This window comes from Anopheles coustani, chromosome 3, assembly GCF_943734705.1.
Source record: "Anopheles coustani chromosome 3, idAnoCousDA_361_x.2, whole genome shotgun sequence".
NCBI classification, from domain to species: Eukaryota; Metazoa; Arthropoda; class Insecta; order Diptera; family Culicidae; genus Anopheles; species Anopheles coustani.
The window spans coordinates 24,881,850-24,902,503 of record NC_071288.1 but is presented as its reverse complement, the minus strand read 5'-3'; the positions used below and the strand labels follow the sequence as shown (position 1 = coordinate 24,902,503).

At 49.2% G+C, this 20,654-nt stretch overlaps 4 protein-coding genes across 5 annotated transcripts; 2 read left to right on the top strand and 2 right to left on the bottom strand.

Moving 5' to 3' along the window:
• The first annotated feature begins 72 nt into the window (after window positions 1-72).
• Window positions 73-1,374, top strand: LOC131272138 (deoxyribonuclease-2-alpha). Its single transcript, XM_058273779.1, has 2 exons — window positions 73-230; window positions 307-1,374. Exons 1-2 carry the CDS (start codon window positions 94-96, stop codon window positions 1,307-1,309), a joined length of 1,140 nt encoding a protein of 379 aa, XP_058129762.1. The 5' UTR covers window positions 73-93; the 3' UTR covers window positions 1,310-1,374.
• Window positions 1,375-1,596: 222 nt separating this feature from the next.
• On the bottom strand, window positions 1,597-4,180 carry LOC131261559 (ESF1 homolog). Its single transcript, XM_058263625.1, has 2 exons — window positions 3,346-4,180; window positions 1,597-3,274 (listed from the first exon to the last, which is right to left on the bottom strand). Exons 1-2 carry the CDS (start codon window positions 4,141-4,143, stop codon window positions 1,643-1,645), a joined length of 2,430 nt encoding a protein of 809 aa, XP_058119608.1. The 5' UTR covers window positions 4,144-4,180; the 3' UTR covers window positions 1,597-1,642.
• A 415-nt stretch (window positions 4,181-4,595) lies between these two features.
• On the top strand, window positions 4,596-6,785 carry LOC131271936 (poly(A) RNA polymerase, mitochondrial). The gene is made up of 2 exons (XM_058273525.1): window positions 4,596-4,855; window positions 4,924-6,785. Exons 1-2 carry the CDS (start codon window positions 4,726-4,728, stop codon window positions 6,711-6,713), a joined length of 1,920 nt encoding a protein of 639 aa, XP_058129508.1. The 5' UTR covers window positions 4,596-4,725; the 3' UTR covers window positions 6,714-6,785.
• Window positions 6,786-8,824: 2,039 nt separating this feature from the next.
• LOC131271967 (disheveled-associated activator of morphogenesis 1) lies at window positions 8,825-19,360 on the bottom strand. 2 transcript variants are annotated; one of them, XM_058273565.1, is made up of 7 exons: window positions 19,006-19,359; window positions 11,113-13,200; window positions 10,916-11,052; window positions 10,690-10,851; window positions 10,055-10,615; window positions 9,810-9,981; window positions 8,825-9,726 (listed from the first exon to the last, which is right to left on the bottom strand). In XM_058273565.1, the coding sequence occupies exons 1-7, from the start codon at window positions 19,048-19,050 to the stop codon at window positions 9,400-9,402; spliced, it is 3,492 nt and encodes a 1,163-aa protein (XP_058129548.1). In that variant the 5' UTR covers window positions 19,051-19,359; the 3' UTR covers window positions 8,825-9,399. The 2 variants fall into 2 exon arrangements, with proteins under 2 accessions (XP_058129548.1, XP_058129547.1); XM_058273564.1 differs by having other exon boundaries at window positions 10,916-13,200; window positions 19,006-19,360.
• Between the last annotated feature and the right edge of the window lie 1,294 nt (window positions 19,361-20,654).

Genomic DNA, 20,654 nt, shown 5'->3' with positions numbered 1-20,654 from the left:
CTTAACCAAAACATCAACCATCACACTCGATAATCGAACGTCATTCGGCTGCCGCGTTCGCTACGATCCCTGCTGTTCCGGGGATTCAGCCGAATGGCGTCGGTAAAGATGCATCATTGCAAGATGCATTTTCTATGTGTATTCCTGCTTTCGTTAGCTTCTGGTGTTGAATTGATTGGAAACGATAAAAGTTTAGGATGCCGAATCGAAAACGGTGAGCCAGTGGATTGGTATGTATAAAAAGTGTTGGTTGTTTCTCTTCCGCCTAGAAATCAGTCTAGTGTCCTTTGTTTTCGCTTCCCTCAGGTACTATCTCTACAAGCTACCGAAAGAACCTTCCGAACACGATTCGCCCACCAATGGATTGCGGTATGTCTATGTCTCATCGAAGGATGAGCACGGAGAAGACATTTTACGATGGAATAGTGGCCATTTCACCGTCAACCAGTCGGAAAGTGCACCAGGGAGTACGATCGTACAACCGTTGTCGAATGAACCCACCACCTTGACAATTATCTACAACGACGAACCTGCCAATGGACCAGTCGACGGCGAACGGGGCCATACCAAAGGTGTTGTCAGTACGGATGGAAAGACCGGCTACTGGTTGATCCATTCCGTTCCCAAGTTTCCACCACAGATCGGCACCGGATATAGCTACCCCCATACCGGCATGCTGTACGGGCAGAGTTTTCTCTGCATTTCGCTCGACGGCTCGCAGATGGAAACCGTTGGCCACCAGCTGCTGTTCAACGAGGTGAATGTTTATTCCGCCCGCATCCCATCGCATCTAACCGATCGCTTCCCGATGTTGACGCGCGCGGCAAAGATGTTACCGGGAGAAAAATCGCCTCCATTCTACAGCCAACAAACAATCCGTTCCGCGGGTGGAGTGGAGTTTGTCACGTTCGCCAAAAGTCGCCTCTTTGCGAAGGAACTGTACGCCGATTGGATTGCACCAACGTTGGATGTGGGACTGTTGGTGGAAAGCTGGCAGCATGGAGCGGGCAATTTGCCTAGTGAATGTTCCGGCCGGCCGCACGCTGTGATGAATGTGCAGGAAGTGTCGATCGACGGGAAGGAACGGTTTGCTACGTTAAAGGATCATTCCAAGTGGGCCGTCGATGAAAGTGCCGAGAGCCGGTGGATTTGTGTCGGGGATATCAACCGGCAGGAGCACCAGAAGCAACGTGGTGGTGGCAGTGTTTGCCGCTTGTCGCCCGATGTGGCCGGACTTTACCGGGGAATGGTCGATTCCGTGGAACCGTGTCCGAAAAGCGAAGGAACCGTCTTGCTTAAGTGTAAGTGACAGTGGAATAAAAATGAAGTGAAGTGAAATAACGAAATGAATTAAATTATAATTTTTGCACTAAATGAATTGTACCACGAACATTTTAAATCTTTATAGTAGTGTTTTGTGCATTTAATGTAGTAAATTTAGTAGAAAATTGTAGTGTTTTGTTGGTTTAGTTTCTATGGTTCTAGTGATCAATTTTCCCGGGATCTTCAACAAGTTAGGAAGGCAGAAAAAAAGGTATGATTTAGGATTTCTCATACAAAAGGTGAAGGTAATAACACATTTCTACAATTTCATTAACATGTTTTTGATGACATTTGCTTTTATTAACACACATTATACACCCTATGTGGCCTTGCCAATTTTTCGTTTGATACTTTTCACCAGCATCGTAGTCGCCACATCCTTTTTCATCTGTTTCCCCGGAGCCTGCTGTGATGCAACCATCACACCATCTTCCGCTGGCATATCGTTTTCCGCCAGCCGGCGTTTCTTCAGTTTGTGTTCGATCAAACGATCCATACCTTTCGTTTTCTTGAACGCCGGGTTCGTGGGATCGATGTTGTACTCCGCCTTCGAGAAGATGGCCCCAAAACGGTCATCCTCCACGTTGACCTCGAAATCGTCCGTCACCGCCTGCTTGGCGTTGCGCTTCTCCTCGATCTCCTGCTTGCTCTTTTTCAGTATACGACGACGTTTCGCTTTCGAGACCGACTTAAGATCGATCTCGCTCTCCTGGATGGCGCGCAGATTAAAGTGTGCCCGATTGTCCTCACCGTCGTCCAACAGCAGCTCCAGCTCGGCCTTACGGCGCGCTTCCTCTGCGGCTTCCCGTTCCTCCTGCTCCTTGGACTGTTGTATCGCCTCACGGTCCTTCTTTTTGTTCTTCTTTTTCTTGCCAAGGTCGAATTCGTTTTCATCGAACGCACTGGCAAAGAAGGGATCGTTCAGATCGACCCCGTACGGTGTATCGTCGTCTGAACTGTCGTCTTCATTAGCATCCCCGTCGTCAGAACCATCCAGTTGGCCACGTTTGCGTCGCTTTTTGAGTTCCTTTCGGCGTTTGGCTTTTTCCTTTTTCTTTTGTAAAATCTTTTCGAAAGGATTCACATCATCCGGGAGCGATTTGGTCCGACCACGCTGATGCTGCTGGCCCTCCCCGTCACTGTCGTCGTCCTCCTGCTCGCTATCGGCCGCTTCTCCCTTATCTTTCCCATCGTCATTCACCTTCCAAGTGAACTCCATCTCAACCTTATCGTCACTCCGCGACTGTTCCTTGACCTCATTCAGTAGGGCTTTATATTTCGCTATCATCTCTTCCTTGCGACGTCCTTTCGGTTCGCCATCGGATTCACTACTCGCCCCTTCATCCGAACCGCTGCTTGCTTCGGGGGCTCGGAGGAGCACAAGTGGCCGCTTCTTTGTCTTTCCGTTTTTCTTTCCCTCCTCTTCATCCGCCTCTTCGTCGCTGCTCGAACAAACGACATACTTTTTCAGCTCCGATTCGGGCATCTGAGCCCATTTGCCGTCCCGGATCTTTTCGTTGAACTCCTTCCGATCCGGATCGTTTTCGTCCCACGTCAGCTCGACCTTTGCCTGCGTCAGGGCGGATGTGGTGAAGATACGCGGCACGTATTTGCTCATGTCCGGCAGCTCGGAACAGAGATCTTTCGGCTCATCGTTGAACTCCATGTCGTCCGGGATGAAACGGAGATCGATTTTGTTGGCCGTACTTTCGTACTCCACACCGTCGCACTCTTTGTAGATTTTGTCCGCCGTTTCGACCGTATCGCATTCCACGACGGCGTAGTAGTATTTCAGCCGATTTAGCTGATACTCACGCAACCGTTCTTTTTGGGACTCTTCGTCACCATCCGCTTCCTCTTCGGAGTCCTCCATAACGCGCGAGGTGAGTTCTTGTGGGCCCCGTGTTTCCTCTTCTTGCATACGTTCTTTGCCAAACTCGGAGGGGTAGATCTGAAAAAGAAAATCATTGCAAATATTATTATTTCTTTGAAATGATTTGTGAATGAATGAAAATGTCTTACCGCAACACTCTTGATGGTCGATCCCGGCGTAAGGAAAGAGTTTAACAGAACCATAATATCCACCGCCCGAATCCGATCCCAGTCCATGTTACAAACGGCCAACCGTTTCGTCGAGTCTTCGGTACGTTCCGCGTCCGCATCCAATTCGCCCCACACGTGCTCGATGAACACTTCATCGTCATCGTCCGCCCCTTCAAAACCCTCGTCCGAATCATCATCCGAAGAACTCTCCGTCAAGAGAACGCCTTCTCCTCGGGCGTAATCTATTTCCAGGTTCTTCAGCCGCTTTTTTATTTTGGTCGGTATATCCAAGTTTTTCTCCTCCTCATTCAGCTCCAAGTCGTCGGTGGATTCGGAGTCTGACCCACTTGTGTCCTTTTCATTTTCCTCCTCCTTCATCCGGCCCTCCATTGCGCGCTCTTCCAGTTCCCGTTCGCGTTGTGCCTTCTCCTCATCCTCGTCGTCGCTTTCCTCCAGTTCGTAGAATTTCTTCATTTCGTCGCTATGAGTCTGGCGCAGCTTCCGGCCGTAACGATCCACCGTGGCTCGTTCGGTGAACCGACCATCTTCAAACATCGCCTTGAAGCGGCTATCGATTTGTACCTTTTTCTTCGATTTTGGCATGCCACGGTAGCGGGGATCGTTGATGAGATGGGCGAAACGTTCGTCGTCCCATATCTTGCTCGAAACACCAGCATTGCCACCGGCCGTTTCCTGCTTCGGGTTGCTAACCGTTGGTTGGGTCCCATTGGCGAGTTTCTTACCCGAAGGTGCCTTTTGTTTCTTAGTTTCTCTCATTCTGGGACGTTTTTTATCAACTACTCAGGGAACTAGAAGGTTGATTTCATCTGATTTTCGCAAGAACACGCAGCTCGATGTAATTGGAAATAAACAATGCGGCATGGAAGTTGACAACTGGTATGACTGCCAAAGGTTGTAAATACTGCCCAGTGAAAATGTATACACAAACTATCGTTTGTTGGCACTGTAAACAACGAAGAAAACTCGTTTTCTCATTGCTTTGCTTATTTTTCACTGCTTAAAGTACTTAAAATTGTTAGAAAATAATCTCATTTCACAACTTTTTCTTGTGATTTTGTAATTTATTGTAGTAAACATTTGTATGCATGTTAGATTGTAGAATTTCCACCGGGTTTGTATTGTATTGGCATCTTGCTCTTGCGTGCACCTCTTGCCGTACCTAACCTCTACCATCCGGACAACGTTCGTTGCACAAGTTTTGACAGAATTGGCAAGAAATAAACATCATGTAACAGGATCGTGTTTATTGAATCGTGAAATATTCTGTGTAGATTGCCTTCCATCGCGCCGGTGGATCCAGTATTCGTTTCGTAAGATTCGAATCCATTCACTGCCAAAATGTTTCACATTTACCGGACGACAGTTCGCCCGAGGCGGACGCCCGTGGTTGGGTTCCTCCGACGGATACTTCAGCCACCCGGGCGAACAGCCTTCCCTCGACCAAGCTGGCCAGTTCGGTACTGCAGTGGTAATGAAATATGGCTAACCACCAAGATCTTCGCGCAGTTCACCCGCAATTTGTGTTTTCCCTTGTAGCAAATGTTCGAACGTTCGATACGATGCTGTCAGCAAGGCGTACAGAGGCAAGGCGAAGCATACTGGTGCAAGTGAGCAGCGAACGATCGTACAACGAGTTGTACCACTACTGCTCACAGTTTGGAAACATTGAAACCGCGCACCATTATCGCGTGGAGGGCGATTCGGACGGAGATTGTCATTACATCCTCCTCGAGTACAGCAGCACCTCGGAGGCCGATGCGGCCATGCAATCCGGTGTATTCAGCACAGAACGACCCGGTGTAAGAGCGCGGTCCATATTCATGTGGTTCCGTACCGGCCCAAAACCGAAGCTAGTCGTCCAGGAAGAACCAAAGCGACCACTCTCGCCGATCGACGGGACGCGATCGATCGAGGAAGCCGATCTGAATGAACTCCTATCGGCGGCGGAAACAATCGACGATCAGGTGAAGGTGTTGCATCGGGTAACGATGCTAAACGACCTTGGTAAAAGGCTTCGGTTTTTAGCGGTACGTCAGCTAGAATCTTCGCTTCAGGGAATGTTCCCTCAGGCACTGGCCCACCCTTTTGGATCCTCCGTGAACGGGTACGGTCGGATGGGGTGTGATTTGGATGTGATACTCGATCTGGACTCGCGATCGGGTGAACCACCGGATCGGAACTCCCGGCTCGTGTACCACACGAAAGCAACCAACCCAAACGAGAGGACTCAGGTGCAGCGACAGCTAGAATCCATTGGGGACGTTCTGCAACTGTTCCTTCCGGGGGTCAATAGCGTACGGAGGATACTGAAAGCTCGCGTCCCCATCGTGAAGTATCACCACGAGCATCTGGACCTGGAGATCGATCTCACGATGAACAATACCGCAGGCGTGTACATGTCCGAGCTGCTCTATCTGTTCGGGCAGCTGGATGAGCGTGTCCGGCCGCTAACGTTCTGCGTGCGCCGTTGGGCTCAGTCGGTCGGACTGACGAATCAAGCTCCCGGCTATTGGATTACAAATTTTTCCCTCACCATGCTGGTCATGTACTTTCTACAGCAGCTCAAAACTCCCATCCTGCCATCGATCAACAAGCTCATTCAACTCAGTGCCGCTTCCCAGCAGCAAGACACGCTGTCGTTGACGAGGTTCGGCGACAGCGGGGAGGCGGGATGGGCGCTGGCGTTTCTCAAAAATCCCTCTATCTACGGATCGTTCCAGAGTACGAACACGTCCACGCTGGAGCAATTACTCGTGCAGTTTTTCGAGTTTTACTCGGCGTTCGATTTCAGTCAGCGTGCAATAAGTCTAAACATCGGTGGATCCATACTAAAACCCGACCACAGCCCGATGTACATCGTAAATCCACTCGAGACCGTGCTAAACGTGAGCAAAAACGTAAATCTCGAGGAGACGGAACTATTTCGCATGCAGGTACGCAATGCCGTCTGGTTGTTGGAAGCGAATGGGAAGGAAACGTCGACGCCAGCTGGTTCTGCAGGCCGGGCAGCAGAACCGTGGGGTCTGGTGAGCCTGTTCGGTCCGAAGCAGCAGGAACGCATTACGCCGCAAATGTTCTTCACCAAACGGATGCTTAATGTGAAGGACATTTTTGATGATGTCCCGTCGGACGAAACCCAATCGGAGCACCAGCGACAGTATCGGAACCCGGCGATAAAAAGCCAAATAGCTGCCATTCAGCGAGCGACAAAAGTGGAAATCAGTAAGTTAAGCACGGGAGCGCGACCGGGAAGTACGACCGAAGCAAGGGCCGCCACAATCGAGGGAACCGGTGTGAAGCTAAAACGAAACACGAAACGCCGGTGATGAATGGAAAAGGGGCACGGTTTAGAGGTAGGAAATAAAAAGCACACACCACGTGGTCGTTGTGGATTGTTGACGAAATAGCCTCCAGCCTCGCAGGAATCTCCCTCAAACATGTGGAAAGAAATGTTTCCGAACGAACGATCCCCTTTTCTTTCGGTAAATGAAACCCTCAAGAACACGGTCACATTTATTTCCTTTTTCATATATATATTTCATATTCAATTTTCGATTCCGAGAAAACATTTTACGCACACATCGATCGTTCCACCGTGTACCGATCATCGCTATGAAAAAATCAACTACCGATCGCTAGGTTCGCTAACGTGCTTCGCGCCCTTCCCTTCAGTCCCGCGAATTCCGACAAACTTTTGGTCTTTGATAAATCCAGTAATTCACTGTTATCAAGCGTAAAACACTCACTTAAGGGAACATACATGTGGACTGCGGGAATCGGGAACTGGCTCCGAGCATCCTACTACATGTGACTGTCCTCCGTCCATTTTCGATTAGTTGATCTAGAGCTTATTCATTCCCTCGCTCTAGTCAAGAATGAATTAAAAAATGTTCAAAACATGTCCAAAACGTAAACCGAAGAGAATCGTAATCATGCCATCGAAAGAGCTATAGTTTCTGACTTAGTAAACGTGCCCGATAGCGTTTCGCTGGAGACGTGTGCGTCGGGGCGGTATGGTGGCGAAAAGGTGGTGACGTTACGTCGCTCAAATTTTTGTGTCCTCCAAAGTCGCGCCGAGAAAAGAAGGATGCTGTGAACCCATCCTACGCACTTCACCTTCTCGTGTCTGCTCAAACAAGTCTATATAGATATATTTACACTCCGACTGGCTTTGGTGGGTTTCATACATCCACGCCACGGCTGATTAAAAATGGAACCCTAACTGATAACCAACAGAAATGAGTTATTATTTCCTTCCCGTACTAACAAACACCGCCACTTTCCAGCCACACCGTGGGTATCGGGCGTTCTAAACTACCATTTCTCGCGTGCTACCGTTCTTATCCACGATACTAAATTATTCTTTTACGACAATATGCTAATATTTTTACGTTACCGCATTTACTGTTTGCTTCCGCACATCACCATTGGTGCAATTTTATTATCTATGTGTGTGTGTTTGTGTTTTCGTTATACTTTTTTTTTTATAAAACGTTCCATAAAACCGATCACCACCAGGCGATCTTCGGCCAATGGTCACTAGCTGTTCGAAAATCCTGCTTGGCGGGCGTGATTTACACCAAAAACATTTCGAACGTTCCTCCGGTGAAGGTATCTTTTTGTTTTTTTGCTGGTACAAACGTATTATTTTATTGTGAAAACGCTTGTCGATGGAAAAGTGGGGTGAAAATGTGCGATATGATTTATTTTTCTCTCCTCTTGTGGAACTATGTGCCGGTGGAGTGCCTTTGCGAGACGTGGGACGTAGGATTAAAATTTACAATTTTTGATACTTTCAAATCGTCTCCTTTATTTTCTGTTTTGCTTTTGGGTAACGTTCAAAATGTGCCCTTTTCCACATATTTCGCATACGAAATGAGCAAAAAAAAAACACGTTCTCTAACCATGAGCCAAAATGTTTCGAAAAGTTATGTGCATTTGGTTTACTGCATGTATGATCTCCTTTCGTAATCGCTTCCTTTTTTTCATACTAGCATTTCTACGCTTCCCTTTCTTCTCTTCGTTTATGATTTTTTATTTGATTTTATTTTATTTTTCCTTTTTGCAATTTTCACATCCTTTTAACGATAAGTTGTGCATCTTCCAGGTATGTTTTGTGTTTGCTCGAAAACATAAGGAATCGGGAATGCAAACAGGATGAGTTCGAAGGTGAAATAAATAAATTGATGGTGGGTGCACATTCCAAGACGGAAGGGATTGGGAAACCTACCACCTAATCACCCATATACACACACACACTTACACACGCACTGACTATGGACTGGAGGCGGGGATGAGAAGGGATGAGATTGCAGCTAACTAGAAATGCGATAGCGAGAGTAGATAGTAAGGAAGACCTCGGTCAGGCTGGTCACACGATGATGAGACGACTGTTAGGATGACTACGGGATCGAAGACTGGGCTCTTACAACTAAAGCACTATACACAACGAAATTATACACAAATAAACAAACTGCTTCAGCTGAGAATTGTTCCTTAAGGGTTAGATTCACAGGGACACAAGGGGTTTGAGTAAGGGACGATAAACAGATAGAGACTAACAGGTTTGAGCGGTCTGGGTCGTCGTTTAAATAAACTTATAAGAAAAAAGAATAGGTGGAAATAATGTTACCGGTAACTTAGAGGTCGCTAAACTAGTACTAAACTTTGAGGAAGCTGCTGGTCAGAGTACCTCGAAAGACTTGACTTGACTTGGTATGATTTATATCCCTCGCATATCATACACGTACACTAATTTGGCCTACCATATCGAACGAGGAAAGCGTGAGTACGGCTCCTAACGCTTAGACAAGGTTTACTCGTTTCTTCCTTCCCCCATCATGATTGGTGTCTCCAGAAGAATGCGGAAGAACCGGATACATACAAGACGACGATTCGACTCGAAAGAGCGTAACAAGAGACAAAAAAACATTTGATTTATCTACTGGCCATCCGCCGGCTCGTTCGTCCGCCCAGCTTGGAAGAGTACTCCGAAATTTAGTACTCGAATTCCTACTGTCGCCGATTGGCCACGACGGTCCGCTCGCGGCTATCCTCCCGTCCGATGCTATTCCGGCTGCGCGGTGGCGACGTATTGTTGGTCCCGTTCGGTCCGAGGCGTGTCTTGCGGGACCGCTTGAATTTGGCCATGTCCTCGCCGAACACGTCACCCGTTCGGAGCGCGGAGATGAGGTCGTCGAACTCACCCTTGTTGTTGGCATCGGCGGTCATCACCGGTCCGTTCGTGCCATTCGAGTGCTTCGACTTGAGGCCCAGCTTTCCGGCGACCGAGTTGAGCAGACCCTCTTTGGATTTCCGTTCGATGGTACGCTTTTTGAGCTGCGAGAGGAAAAGGGGACGATGAAACCGGTGATTCAGGTGTGCACTTGCCGAAAAGGAAGTGTGCAATTCGTGACCCTTACCTCGGCCTCCTGCTTGGCGCGCTTTTCTTCCTCCTCCTGGCGCCGCCGGAAGTTTTCGTTGTCCATCTTCGCCTCCATCAGTGCGGTAAGGAACCCGTCGAAGATGCCGAAGAACTCCTCCGGCTGCACGATCGAGCCATCCTCGCCGAAAAGCCGCACGGCACGATCGAACCTATCGACGGATGAATGATGCGGTAATTAGGACCCTTTATAGCCACTACTCCCAAACATCTCCAGCAAATTACCTCGTCTTCATATCCTGGAACTGATCCTCCAGCTCGGCAAAACGTACCGACGCCTGGGCGTGGAACTCGCGCATAACCGGAAGGAACCGATCACCGGGCAGTGACGCACCACTACTCCGGTGGAACTCAATCTCCCTGCTGACGTCGGTCAGCCCACCGCGAAGCATCTGAATGTCCTTGTCCATCTCACCGAGCGCTACCTTGGAAGCTTCCTTTACGTGCGGCAAGTCCTCCTCGAGCGTCAGCACGTCCTTGAACTTCTTCTCGACGATCTGCACCAGATAGTGCAGCAGGGTGGTTCCCTTGGCCGCACTGGACTTGGTGTCCGCGAGCCGGTTGAGCGACGCCAGCCGGAACCCGGACGCATTGCCTCGGGCCCCACGGTTCATGTAGTTGCCGAGTGCCAGCACGAGCTCTAGCAGCTTGCGGAGCTTGCGCGATCGTGCTACCTCGCGGGACGCCTCCATGACACTGGCAATTCGCGGTGAGATGTCATTCACCGTCACCTGGAATCGCTTCTTGTAGTGCAAGCTCTTCAGGCGCTGCTCGTAGTGAGGTATTCTATGGGACGCAAAAGTGATAAAGAAAGGGACAACTTAGTCCTAGCTCCAAAGCCTTATCCCTAACGATCTTACTTGGAAATTTCATACAGGAACCGGTCGGCACGGGCCAACGAGTCGATGTCCTCGGAGTGCTCGTCCAGCAGGGCACGCTCCTCAGTCGACGGGGTAAACTTGAGCAGCTGTTCCACCATGTCGATCGGAAGTTGCTCGTTGGAGTCCATCGATAGGATAGCCCTGCAAAGGAAGACCGGTTAGTTATTGGTCCTGAACTCACTCCATTAGTATCACTGGAACTTACTTGGATATCTCTTCGTCTGACATTTTGAGCTTGCTTAGCAGGATGGTGCAGTTCTGCGCTCGCCGACCATCAATGACGGAAAGAATTTTGGTCTTGTTCTTTCCGATCAGGCGTAGATCTTCAATGGATCCATCGTTCTGCAAAAGAAATAAGTTAGCACATGTCCGGGACGCTCGTCTCGTTGACTCGGAACTTACCGCAACGCCATTCTTCTGGTAGGCCGAAAACAGCTTGTCGATTGACTCGAGCTCGATGCTGTTGTACCACTTTGTATCGTCCAGCTCGCTCCAGACCGTACCCTGCAGCTTGCTGTCGGGCAGCTTGGACCAGTTAAAGCTCTTCAGGGGGTTGGCCGGCTGTGGGACGTTCTTCTTCGGCGCTTCCTTCGGCGCGACCGGCGGTTGAGGTCCGCTGCCTACCGGCGCCAGGCTGGGAAGACCGCCCGGAGCAGGCGGTGGAGGTGGCGCGGCCGGCATCATCATCATCGGTGGTGGAGGCGGAGGTGGAAGCTTGCACGGGGCCGGAGGTGGGGGTGGAGCACCGGCTGAGACCTGCCCGTTACAGTTGGCACCCTGCAGTCCCGCCACCTTCTGGTCGTCGGGAATGCTACCCTCGGTGACGAGCCGTTCGAGCCGGATGCGCTCCTGCTGCTCGCTGACGAACCGATGCTGCAGGTCCTCGGCGCGCATCTCCGCGTTCAGCGCCCGCTGGACGGCCTGCGAGTGGTTGGCACTCTCCTTCTCGAGCCGCTCGCGCATCCGAGCGAGCGATGTCTCCAGATCTTCCTTTTCCTGCGTACGCTGGTCGAGATCCTGCTCGCGCTTGGCCAGTCGGGCGACGATTTCGGCATTCTCCCGCTCGAGGTCTTCGGCGCGGGACCGAGCTGCCACCAGTTCTTCCTCCTTCACGAGCAGCTTCACGATCTTCCGCACGTCGATCGAGAGTGGCGCAACGTCGGGATCCTGTAGTTTCAGCGAGGATGAGGTACCGCACGAACCCGTCTCGGATCGCTTGTCCGCTCCCTGGCCATCCGGGTCGATGATGTCGCTGGCGGGGCGTTCCTCGTGCTGGAGTACCAGCTGTTGCACGACCCGATCGAATAGCAGCCAGTGTTGTGCGTTCGGACCGGTCGTCGGAGGTGGCAGCAGCAGCATGTGCTGCAGCAAGGAGAGCAGATGTGGGTAGGCTGGCGAGTGACTGAGCTTGCGGCGCAACAGATCAAACATGGCCGACGCACTCTTGGTGTCCACGTGCTCGTGGTCGAACTTGCGCGCCAGCTCCTTCTCGTCCTCGTTGCGCACCATCTCGAAGAAGTCCAGATGGCGGTTGAGCGTCTCGTTCTCGTGCTTGCGCAGCTTGTCGATCACCGGCTGAATGCCGAGCATCAGGAACTCATAGCGCAGGTGCAGCCGGAACTCGAGGTTCTCCTGGCCCGGGCCGTAGTTCAGCACGGCGTTGATGAACGACATGATGGCCGTCTTCAGGTTGACATCGTCCCGGTACGCACCGGTCGAGCGGTCGAGATCGTTCACGATGCCCTGGAAGCGGGCCCGTTCGGCCGCGTACTCCTGGAAGTGCAGCATCGCCGTCAGAACCTTTTTGTGCCCACCCGGCACCAGGCAGACGGCGCCGAGGATCTCCAGGGCGGCAATCTTGGTCTTGGTGTTGTCGGCCGCCAGCGATCGTGCGATCGTATCGATCCCGGTCGGATGGGCGAGAACGTGCGAGCGGCCGGTGGAGTTATTCATGAGTGCCTTGATGCACCCGATGAGGCTGGTGTGCAGCGGACTGTTGGCCACCCGGATGTCCAGTGCCTGGAGAAGATCTAGCAGGGCCGGTAGACCCTGCAGCTCGATGAACCGGATGACGAAGCTGTGCGCCGACGTCCGTAGGGCCGTTTTGAGTGCATCGAATAGCGCCGTTTGGGACTCGATCTTCGGACCGTACTCGTGCGTCGGTGACTCGTCCGGTGCGCACGCCTTCAGCTGCACCGCCATGTCCTTCAGCCGCTCGATGTAGTGCTCCGGCGAGGGTGGAACCGTCTGCAGCGTCGCACCGTTCGGGCCCGCGTCCAGGGGACTTTTGCGCGAACAGTAGATCTGCCACTTCTTCTGCGGCGGCAGGCTCATCATGGCGGCCTTGTTCGGCGCGGTGAGATCCAGCTCCTCGACCAGCTCGGCGAACTTGCTGTCCAGCTCGTCGATGGCCGGCATCGGTTGGGTGGGCGTGAGTGTCTGCAGGGAGAACACTCCCTCGACCACGCAGATTTCGGGCGGTTCATCGTCCTACGGGAGGGTAAAGAGGGTTTCATTTAAAATGAAAAGAGGGTTTCATTTAAAACGTGTTTGGAGTTCTACACTTCGTTGAGCACTAACAGTTTTGAAAAACAAAAACATAAGTAATTCTTTAACAAAACCAAGAATTTCGAAAAGAAATGCCATCCTGCCGCTCGTGTCGGGCAGCACATGGCTACTTAGACCATTCTAAAGTAAGAAGCACGCTTAGATTTACTGGTGTTGATCATCTTCAAACTTTTTGTTGTTCTTGTTCAAGCTAAGCCCATATACAGACTTCTTTTTAAGTTATCTTTATTCCGGAGATTCTTTTCCAACAGAAACGAAATAGTTGGAATTCTCATGAAAAGTGAACAGAAAACACTTGTGGAGCGTATTTTAGAACCTTTTTTGTTTTAATATACTATTTTAAGGGGTCTTGAATGCCATTTCGTTGCTGTTTTAGGGCCTCGAATGCTTTTAAAGCCATTTTAAGTATTTGAATTAATTAGCTAAAACAATCTTTTTGCAGTTTTAGGGTTTATCGTGGAGCTGAGAAGTAGTATCAAATTTTCCAATAACATTATTCACTTACTATTGTGGATGTAAATTTTAGTATTGATGAGTTCGACTTTAAGTTCTTTCCTTATTGGATGTTAATGTTGGTTTGAACTATGTATTTTTGTACGATAGTTTTGAGGGGAAAAATTTAATTGGAACTTTTTATATGTATATATTAACAATTAAATATTGTGGTGTTGTAATAAACCCAGTTTATCACCTTACATAGGTTGCATCACTGTTTTTCAAAACACCTTATTCCGTAGCAATTTGTTCATGGTTCACATTAGTGCGTTGGAAGTGAAAATGTACTGATAATTCGTTACAATTTCTTCCGTTTATGCTTTGCTTCCTTTCGATCAAATCAATTTGTGCGAATCAAATGTTACGATCGTTAAACAACCAGGCGTGCAATACGATTGATTCCTCTTGTTTGCAATACGCGGTTGATCTACTTTATCATGCCGATTTGAATAACTCGGAGTCGAAGTTGCGAAGAAAAAGAAACACTAGGAAACGCACATAAAAATCGATCACGATCGCACCGGCTGTGTGCGTGTCTTTGAACTAGATCTTATTAAATCCGGCCGCGGAAGATTAGTATGATTCAATTTTCATCAATTTGGTTCAACTACCCCCCATTACCGCATCGCCCAGGCCAGGGAGTGGAAAAAAGGAGTGAGAAATTGGGCCGAATCGAAAGAATGGAGAAAGAAGGCACATAACACTCGGTCAGATAACAAAAAAGGAAATGGAGGGTAGGTAAAGATAAAGAAGGTTGTGTGGTTGGGCGTGTTCTTTTACCATTTCCCCAACACCCAATGCATTTTTTTAAAGGACCCATCTGTTTTTCCTCCCGTCAATAATTATGTTGCTCTGTGGCGCGAAAGGTCGGCAATCGACTTTCCGCTTGGAAATGTGGTTCGGTGCATGATTAACGGTTCTTTGCCCTCCCTGGGGAAGCGCGGGGATGCGCCATGATTGCTGGCACACAACCCGAAGAGTATGATGATTGATTATTGACGTGATTTTTCATTTCCCTCGAGCCCGACCTTTTCTGGTTCAAGTGCAGGAAATCGATCTTGGCGCAGCAATTTCGCTCGTTCGAGGCTCTCGGAATCGAATCGAGCCCTTTTGCCGTCTTTCAATCCGATCGTTTAAAGTCAAAGTTAAAGTAAATTATGTGGGGCAAAATTGTGATCGAACTGAAGAGAAAATAAAACTCGACCCGCGAGGTCGCGCCGGAGAGGGCGTGAGAAACCCTGTACAAACGGTGTCTGATAAGCGCGAAACAGCGTTGAACCTTGGGTTCTTCTCACTTCTTGCATCGGATCGTTATGTCAGGTTAGGGTTTCCCACGAAACCCACCCCATCAGCATGTTGTTCGATGGTTTATCTTCGCACAAGACAACTTTTGTTTTCTTCGACTGCCCTGACATCGATTCTGACGTTCCATTGTTTGTTAGGCCGTGTTTTTTTTCTTGTGGTGGCGTCATTGGCTTAACAAAAGTGAAAGAAAAGTTTGTCCGGTGACCAGTATTCAACCCCAGAAGGTGATCAATATCTTCGGGGCTCGGCGACAGATAGTAAAAAGGTTGGACACACTGTTGTCTTTTCGTTTTCATTAAGGGGGGCGGTGTTTAATTTTGGCTGCCGTTAACCAAGGACAGCTGTTTTAACATAATTGCCCTTTTCGCAACAAATAGTATGTTGAAATTTGGGCAGACATTTGTCCAAGGGAATAGTTGCAGGGACTTTTCGAAATTGCGACTGATAAAATTAAAAATAAAACTACTCAACTCATTCAACGTTGTGAAAGAAGCATGAATAAATGCTAAAAACGTGTTTCTTTCCATATAACTTCGAAAATACGTTTAAATTTTGTTTTTGAATCCACCCTTTCCATGGCACACTGAAACATTTTAGAACAACGTCAGGCACATGCTGACATAGGCAGAGATGTTGTTAGTGCTGAAACAACGTTTCCTGTTGATCAACCGCGAGTAGTAATATTCCTTCTTGCATATGAATCGCATAAAATCACCCCAAGTCGTACATAACATCCGTAAAACGATGGCCAGTCGATCTGTTATCGCAGCTTCGTGAACCAACAGTTGTCACTCGGTTCGCTTTGGCTCTGGAGGATCGAGAAATGCGTACGCACGACCAATTATGTCACTGGAAGTTGCATGGAACGTGCACTCGGTTCAGCTCAATACTTCGAATGCTATCGACGGCTAAATGCAACCGAGTGCAACCGAGTGCACATTACCATTAACACGCGGCATGCAAATTAAACGCGTACATAATCGGTACTCCTGTGACAACGCATCGGGATGTAGTTCATTACACAATCCATCGGTAGATCGGAGGGTTTTCTTATTCGATTGAGATCGTCTTGGAACTTCTCAGACTATTCGCAAGTCGGAAGCTTAAGAACGATGCGGCTTGGGTTAGTTGTACAATTTATGAGAATGCGAACAAATAAAGCGCAAGATTAAAAGTCGGTGAAACCTTGAGTTCCTTACGTTAAGGAAAAGAGGAACCCGCCACCGAATACGGTGATGCACATTAACACCGTTGGTGGTACCATATGGCTGTGCCAGGGGCGACGACTTCCTTATTACTTCGCCAACCTTCACCATTCTTCGCACGGAAAATAAACCCTCTCTAAAGCCAAGGATTCCGCGTGGTAATGGGTGAACATAATTATCAACCGTGAAAGATGTCTGATGATTTGTAAGATAAAAATGCCCCCAACGAATGTCGCACGTCGTCGGGAAGAGCACTTCGGTGGTTTTATATCCCCTTTTATGGGCAATGCCCAATTGAAGCTTCCTTGCGCGGAAAAGTGATCGCCCACCAAGGCTGCTCTTTCTTCTTCGCTGTGGTCAGCGTTCCATTCCCGCCCCGGAGCACAGTATGGGATCGCATTCGCCAATTATGGAATTTATGAGCAACGGTCCTCGTTGACGGGATTGTCCATAATTTACGTACAGTTGGTAAATGACGCTGATCTTGGCACACTTTTTGGCGACCCTTGCGACGCAAAGGGATAGATGAGCGGGCCACCCCGGTATTGTGTCGATGTTCGGAAAGGTTATCACCTTACAAATTACCCCGACGACGACACCATTGAACTTGTAGCTTGATTGTCAATGGGGTTCCAAAATGAGAAAAAAGAATTTCCTTGTTCGAAAAGGATTTACGCAGGACCTTCGTATTTGTCAACATTTGCCCTTCGCATGTAAAGTTATGTTGGTCTGGGACAATTGTTCGCAATGGGAATAAATGTGAAGAAATGTTGGACTGCTAATTAATATTGAACCTTTTTGGTATATTGATTATTTTTGCCTTAGATTACATCTTGTATAATTCATTTGCGAATCATTTGAAGGAAAAATAAGCGTTTATTATTGACGCTCCTTTTAATATTAAACTGATTGAATGATCAGTCTGATCGATCGATTTCGCAAAAGGACTTAATGGAAAGCGAAAATATTATCCTACTTTTCACTTTGTTATACATGCTGGCGCTCCGGAGCGGAGTCAATCTTCGACAATCGTGGCGATCAATTACGAATAAACAATCTATTTATTTTATCATCCTCACGTCGGTTAACTACATATCGTGCCAGGTCGCAAAGAAAGCCCTCTCCCTCTTGTTTTGAACTCAGTTTAAAATGTGTTCCCTCGCACGATACCGATCTCAAACTAAACTAAAGCGGTTAAAATCTCCATCGATAAATCACCGCAACATTGAGTGCTATATTGCTCGGGGAGCTCTACTTCCTCGTTTACTGTTTTTGTTTACTAATTTCATATCGCAATATTGCATCGTTGCACGATGTATAGAGTGAAACGCCGACCGCCGTATGGGAAGGTAGATGACGGCTTACGGCTTCAAACGACGGTGCCCACCGCCCCGGGGCAGGAAGCATGCACCGGCCACGGCTTCGACACGGGTTGGCTCGCCTGATGATAAGTCACCGCGACACATATCGCGAACATGATATCATGATAAATTATTTCTATCGATCGCCTTCTGAAGCCTAGAGTAATGGATCGAGAGTGAAACCGTGGGGCGAGATTGGGATGTGTGTGCGAGTGTGAGAAAGGTTTATAGAGGAACCGGTCAAGTGGCTCGTTCTATGGCTTCGGTACGGTGACTACTTTCTTCCCCGCACGCTCACGAACGAACCCGTCCCATACGCAACCGTGTCGAAAATTTGATTTCGTTAATGTTAAGTTCCCGCACCAGGATGGCGGTCCATCGCTAGTGGCTTCGTGCACACGCGGAAGTCCTCCTGCTGGCCTGTGGCCAAAGGTTCCACCAGGGGTCGAAACCTCTTTTCACCGAGCGTGGTCGTTCGTTCGTTCGCGGCAAGTGTGTGTTGGCGCCTTGTACATCGTCTCGAAGCCGGGGCGCACATGCTCGGCTTATGCTGATAAATGATTGCCCACAGAATCGGACCACGGATCGCAGAGCCACGCAGAGTCTCGTGCGGCGACGCGTTGGCGCAGGCACGATTACGGAACCGATTCGGAGCGATCGGATCCGATTCGGACCGGGTGTTACTGGCTCAGGTTTCTGGAATAAATTCCGCGTGCGCGCACGTGTATCGCGCTGTGAGAGCGGGAAATAAAATATGAATAAATCGGCCCGTGTCCGGCGGCAAATTGAAAGCGTTTAATTCAATCTACGCTGGGCGACGAATTAACTCGCGTCGAAGCCCTTATCGTGGCGTAGGGACAATCGGGAACCACGCAGCTTAATCGAATCAGATTCGGTTACTTGCAGCGGACGCAAGCGGAAGCAACACTTACGGTGGTCAGCCCTGCTCGACTGACAGCCATATTTCCTTTGGAACGAATCAAAAGACTTACCCCTCCGCAGGGCCGCAAGCGACGAACCCGGTTGCGTGGTTTGTTGTGAAATAAATTATCAATTTATTTTGCTAAAACAATTCCTTCGGTTGGGTTACGCAACGAAACCGATCATCGAAACCGATACCTCGAACAACCGCATGTTTATGAGATCGATTCGCCGATAACGATGTGGTCTGTGTAAACAAGAAATACGATCGGCCGTTGCGTCTAATCGTGTGCGATTTACATGATTGACATTAGAATGGCAATCAGGTGGTCCGATTCAGGCTACGAGGGGACATGTTAACAGGGCATCGGAGGAAAGTCTGGCTACTTTTTTTACTGGGCTACCTGCTTCGGGAGGGAAAAGTACTTAGCGTTGCTTACCTGCAGACACCCGCACCACCCTCGGCGGCCACGGAAGGCCGGCATCTTCTTGTGCGCCTTGTAGAACTTGTGCAGATTGGTCTGGTGGTAGTGCTGCTGGGCCGTCGGCTGTACGGTGACGGCCGTCCCGGCGGCGGCACCCGGTGCGGCGGTGGCGTGCAGCGACCCCGGCGTCGGCGGCTGGTAGAAGGCGTCGGCCGTGGCGGTAATGTTGCTGCTGTAGTTACCGGAGGCACCCTCCGGCGTCGTACCGTTGCTGCTGGTGACCGCTTCCTTGCATATGTGGGGCAGACTCCAGTTGCCGAGGTCGGGCAACCGCGTCCGCAGCGTGCTCAGGTTGATCGGGCACGTCGGGATACCCTGGACGGAGAGATTAAAAATCATTTAATCAATTTGGAAAGATAAAAAAAATACCGCCGACTTTGAGCGTCATTACGAAAATTTCTTTTTAGCAAAGCAATGAAACAAAAAAAAAACGAAGGTAATCCAATGAAGTGGCTAAATCCGCATTAGGCGTGTTGCACCTTTTCCTTTTGACGAAGAGACGCGTCCGGCGTGTGGACACTTAACGATAACAATTTGTGCGCGCGCTTGCACGACGTGTTTGCATAATCCAGGTGTATTGCTTTTCTCTTCCCTTTTGTGTGTCTGTGTGTGTTTTTTTCTACTTCAAACTATCTTCACCTTTCTCTAAGACATCTGGGCTTGTGTGGCTTTTTGTACCGCCCAATTTGTACCGTCTCCGGCCGTTTGCCAAAAAAGTTGAGATAAAATATTGAAAGAAAAAATACCCACAAAAAAGAGTGAAACATACACAGACACACAGGCAAACTTTTTAACGGCAAGTAAATCCGCCATTTCCGTCTCAAGGAATGCAAAGCGCGGAGGTGATGTCCCGAGCCCGCGGGAGAAAACAAACTCCGGGAGGAGGAGAAGAAGGAGGAGGAACAGGGAGCGGGAGCGGCCAACGAAAGGGAAAGGTCCGTGCGAATCTTAGCCTTCGGTCAAATGGCCCATTAATTATGTATATGCTCACTGGGGGGCGCGCACTTTGGGAGTGCGATGTTTCACCGAAGGTAAATCTCGGCTTTTCTTTTCTTAGCCGCCATTTTCTCTTCCTTCTTTCGTTCGTGCAGCGCGCACCCCGAGGGCGAAATCGGGTTGCTGCCACCTTTTGACCACCCACCGCCCCCCCTCGTCATAACCATCCTCGCTCTTTTCTTTTCTTGGCGCAGTTGTGTCGTTTATGTCTAACATTTTTCAAATTTTGTGGCCATTTAGTTAAATTTCATTTTCAACCGAAAATCGAACCGAACCGACCACTTTCGCCCCGTCCGGCGAATCAATCGACAGTAATTTGAGTGATGCAAACGAACACACTGACACATGTTGTAACGCCCGCCGGTACGGTTCGCAACGATGAGAAAAAAAGAGGAAGGATGTGAAAAATGACATTAAAATCTCTTCGCGCGTTTTGCTCAATTCTTTAAGTGCGTTGTTTCTTTTTTCCATGGGCTTCTTGGATTTTAAATCCTTTTGGGCGGTTCGTCATTAGAAATGGCAAAGTACCGCTCAAGCTCCGAGATGTCATCTGGTCGGTTTGCACACCGTCCCGCACGGCGTACCGTTGACCCAGCGTTCCCCGGAAC

Coding starts and splice junctions, on each gene's coding strand:
- LOC131272138 (XM_058273779.1), top strand. CDS start 94: ATGGCGTCGGTAAAGATGCATCATTGCAAGATGCATTTTCTATGTGTA. Junction 231..306: donor AACGGTGAGCCAGTGGATTG/GTATGTATAAAA, acceptor CGCTTCCCTCAG/GTACTATCTCTACAAGCTAC.
- LOC131261559 (XM_058263625.1), bottom strand. CDS start 4,143: ATGAGAGAAACTAAGAAACAAAAGGCACCTTCGGGTAAGAAACTCGCC. Junction 3,275..3,345: donor CGACCATCAAGAGTGTTGCG/GTAAGACATTTT, acceptor TTTCTTTTTCAG/ATCTACCCCTCCGAGTTTGG.
- LOC131271936 (XM_058273525.1), top strand. CDS start 4,726: ATGTTTCACATTTACCGGACGACAGTTCGCCCGAGGCGGACGCCCGTG. Junction 4,856..4,923: donor GCCAGTTCGGTACTGCAGTG/GTAATGAAATAT, acceptor TTTCCCTTGTAG/CAAATGTTCGAACGTTCGAT.
- LOC131271967 (XM_058273564.1), bottom strand. CDS start 19,050: ATGCCGGCCTTCCGTGGCCGCCGAGGGTGGTGCGGGTGTCTGCAG. Junction 10,616..10,689: donor TTCCTGTATGAAATTTCCAA/GTAAGATCGTTA, acceptor TGCGTCCCATAG/AATACCTCACTACGAGCAGC. Junction 9,982..10,054: donor TTCCAGGATATGAAGACGAG/GTAATTTGCTGG, acceptor ATCCGTCGATAG/GTTCGATCGTGCCGTGCGGC.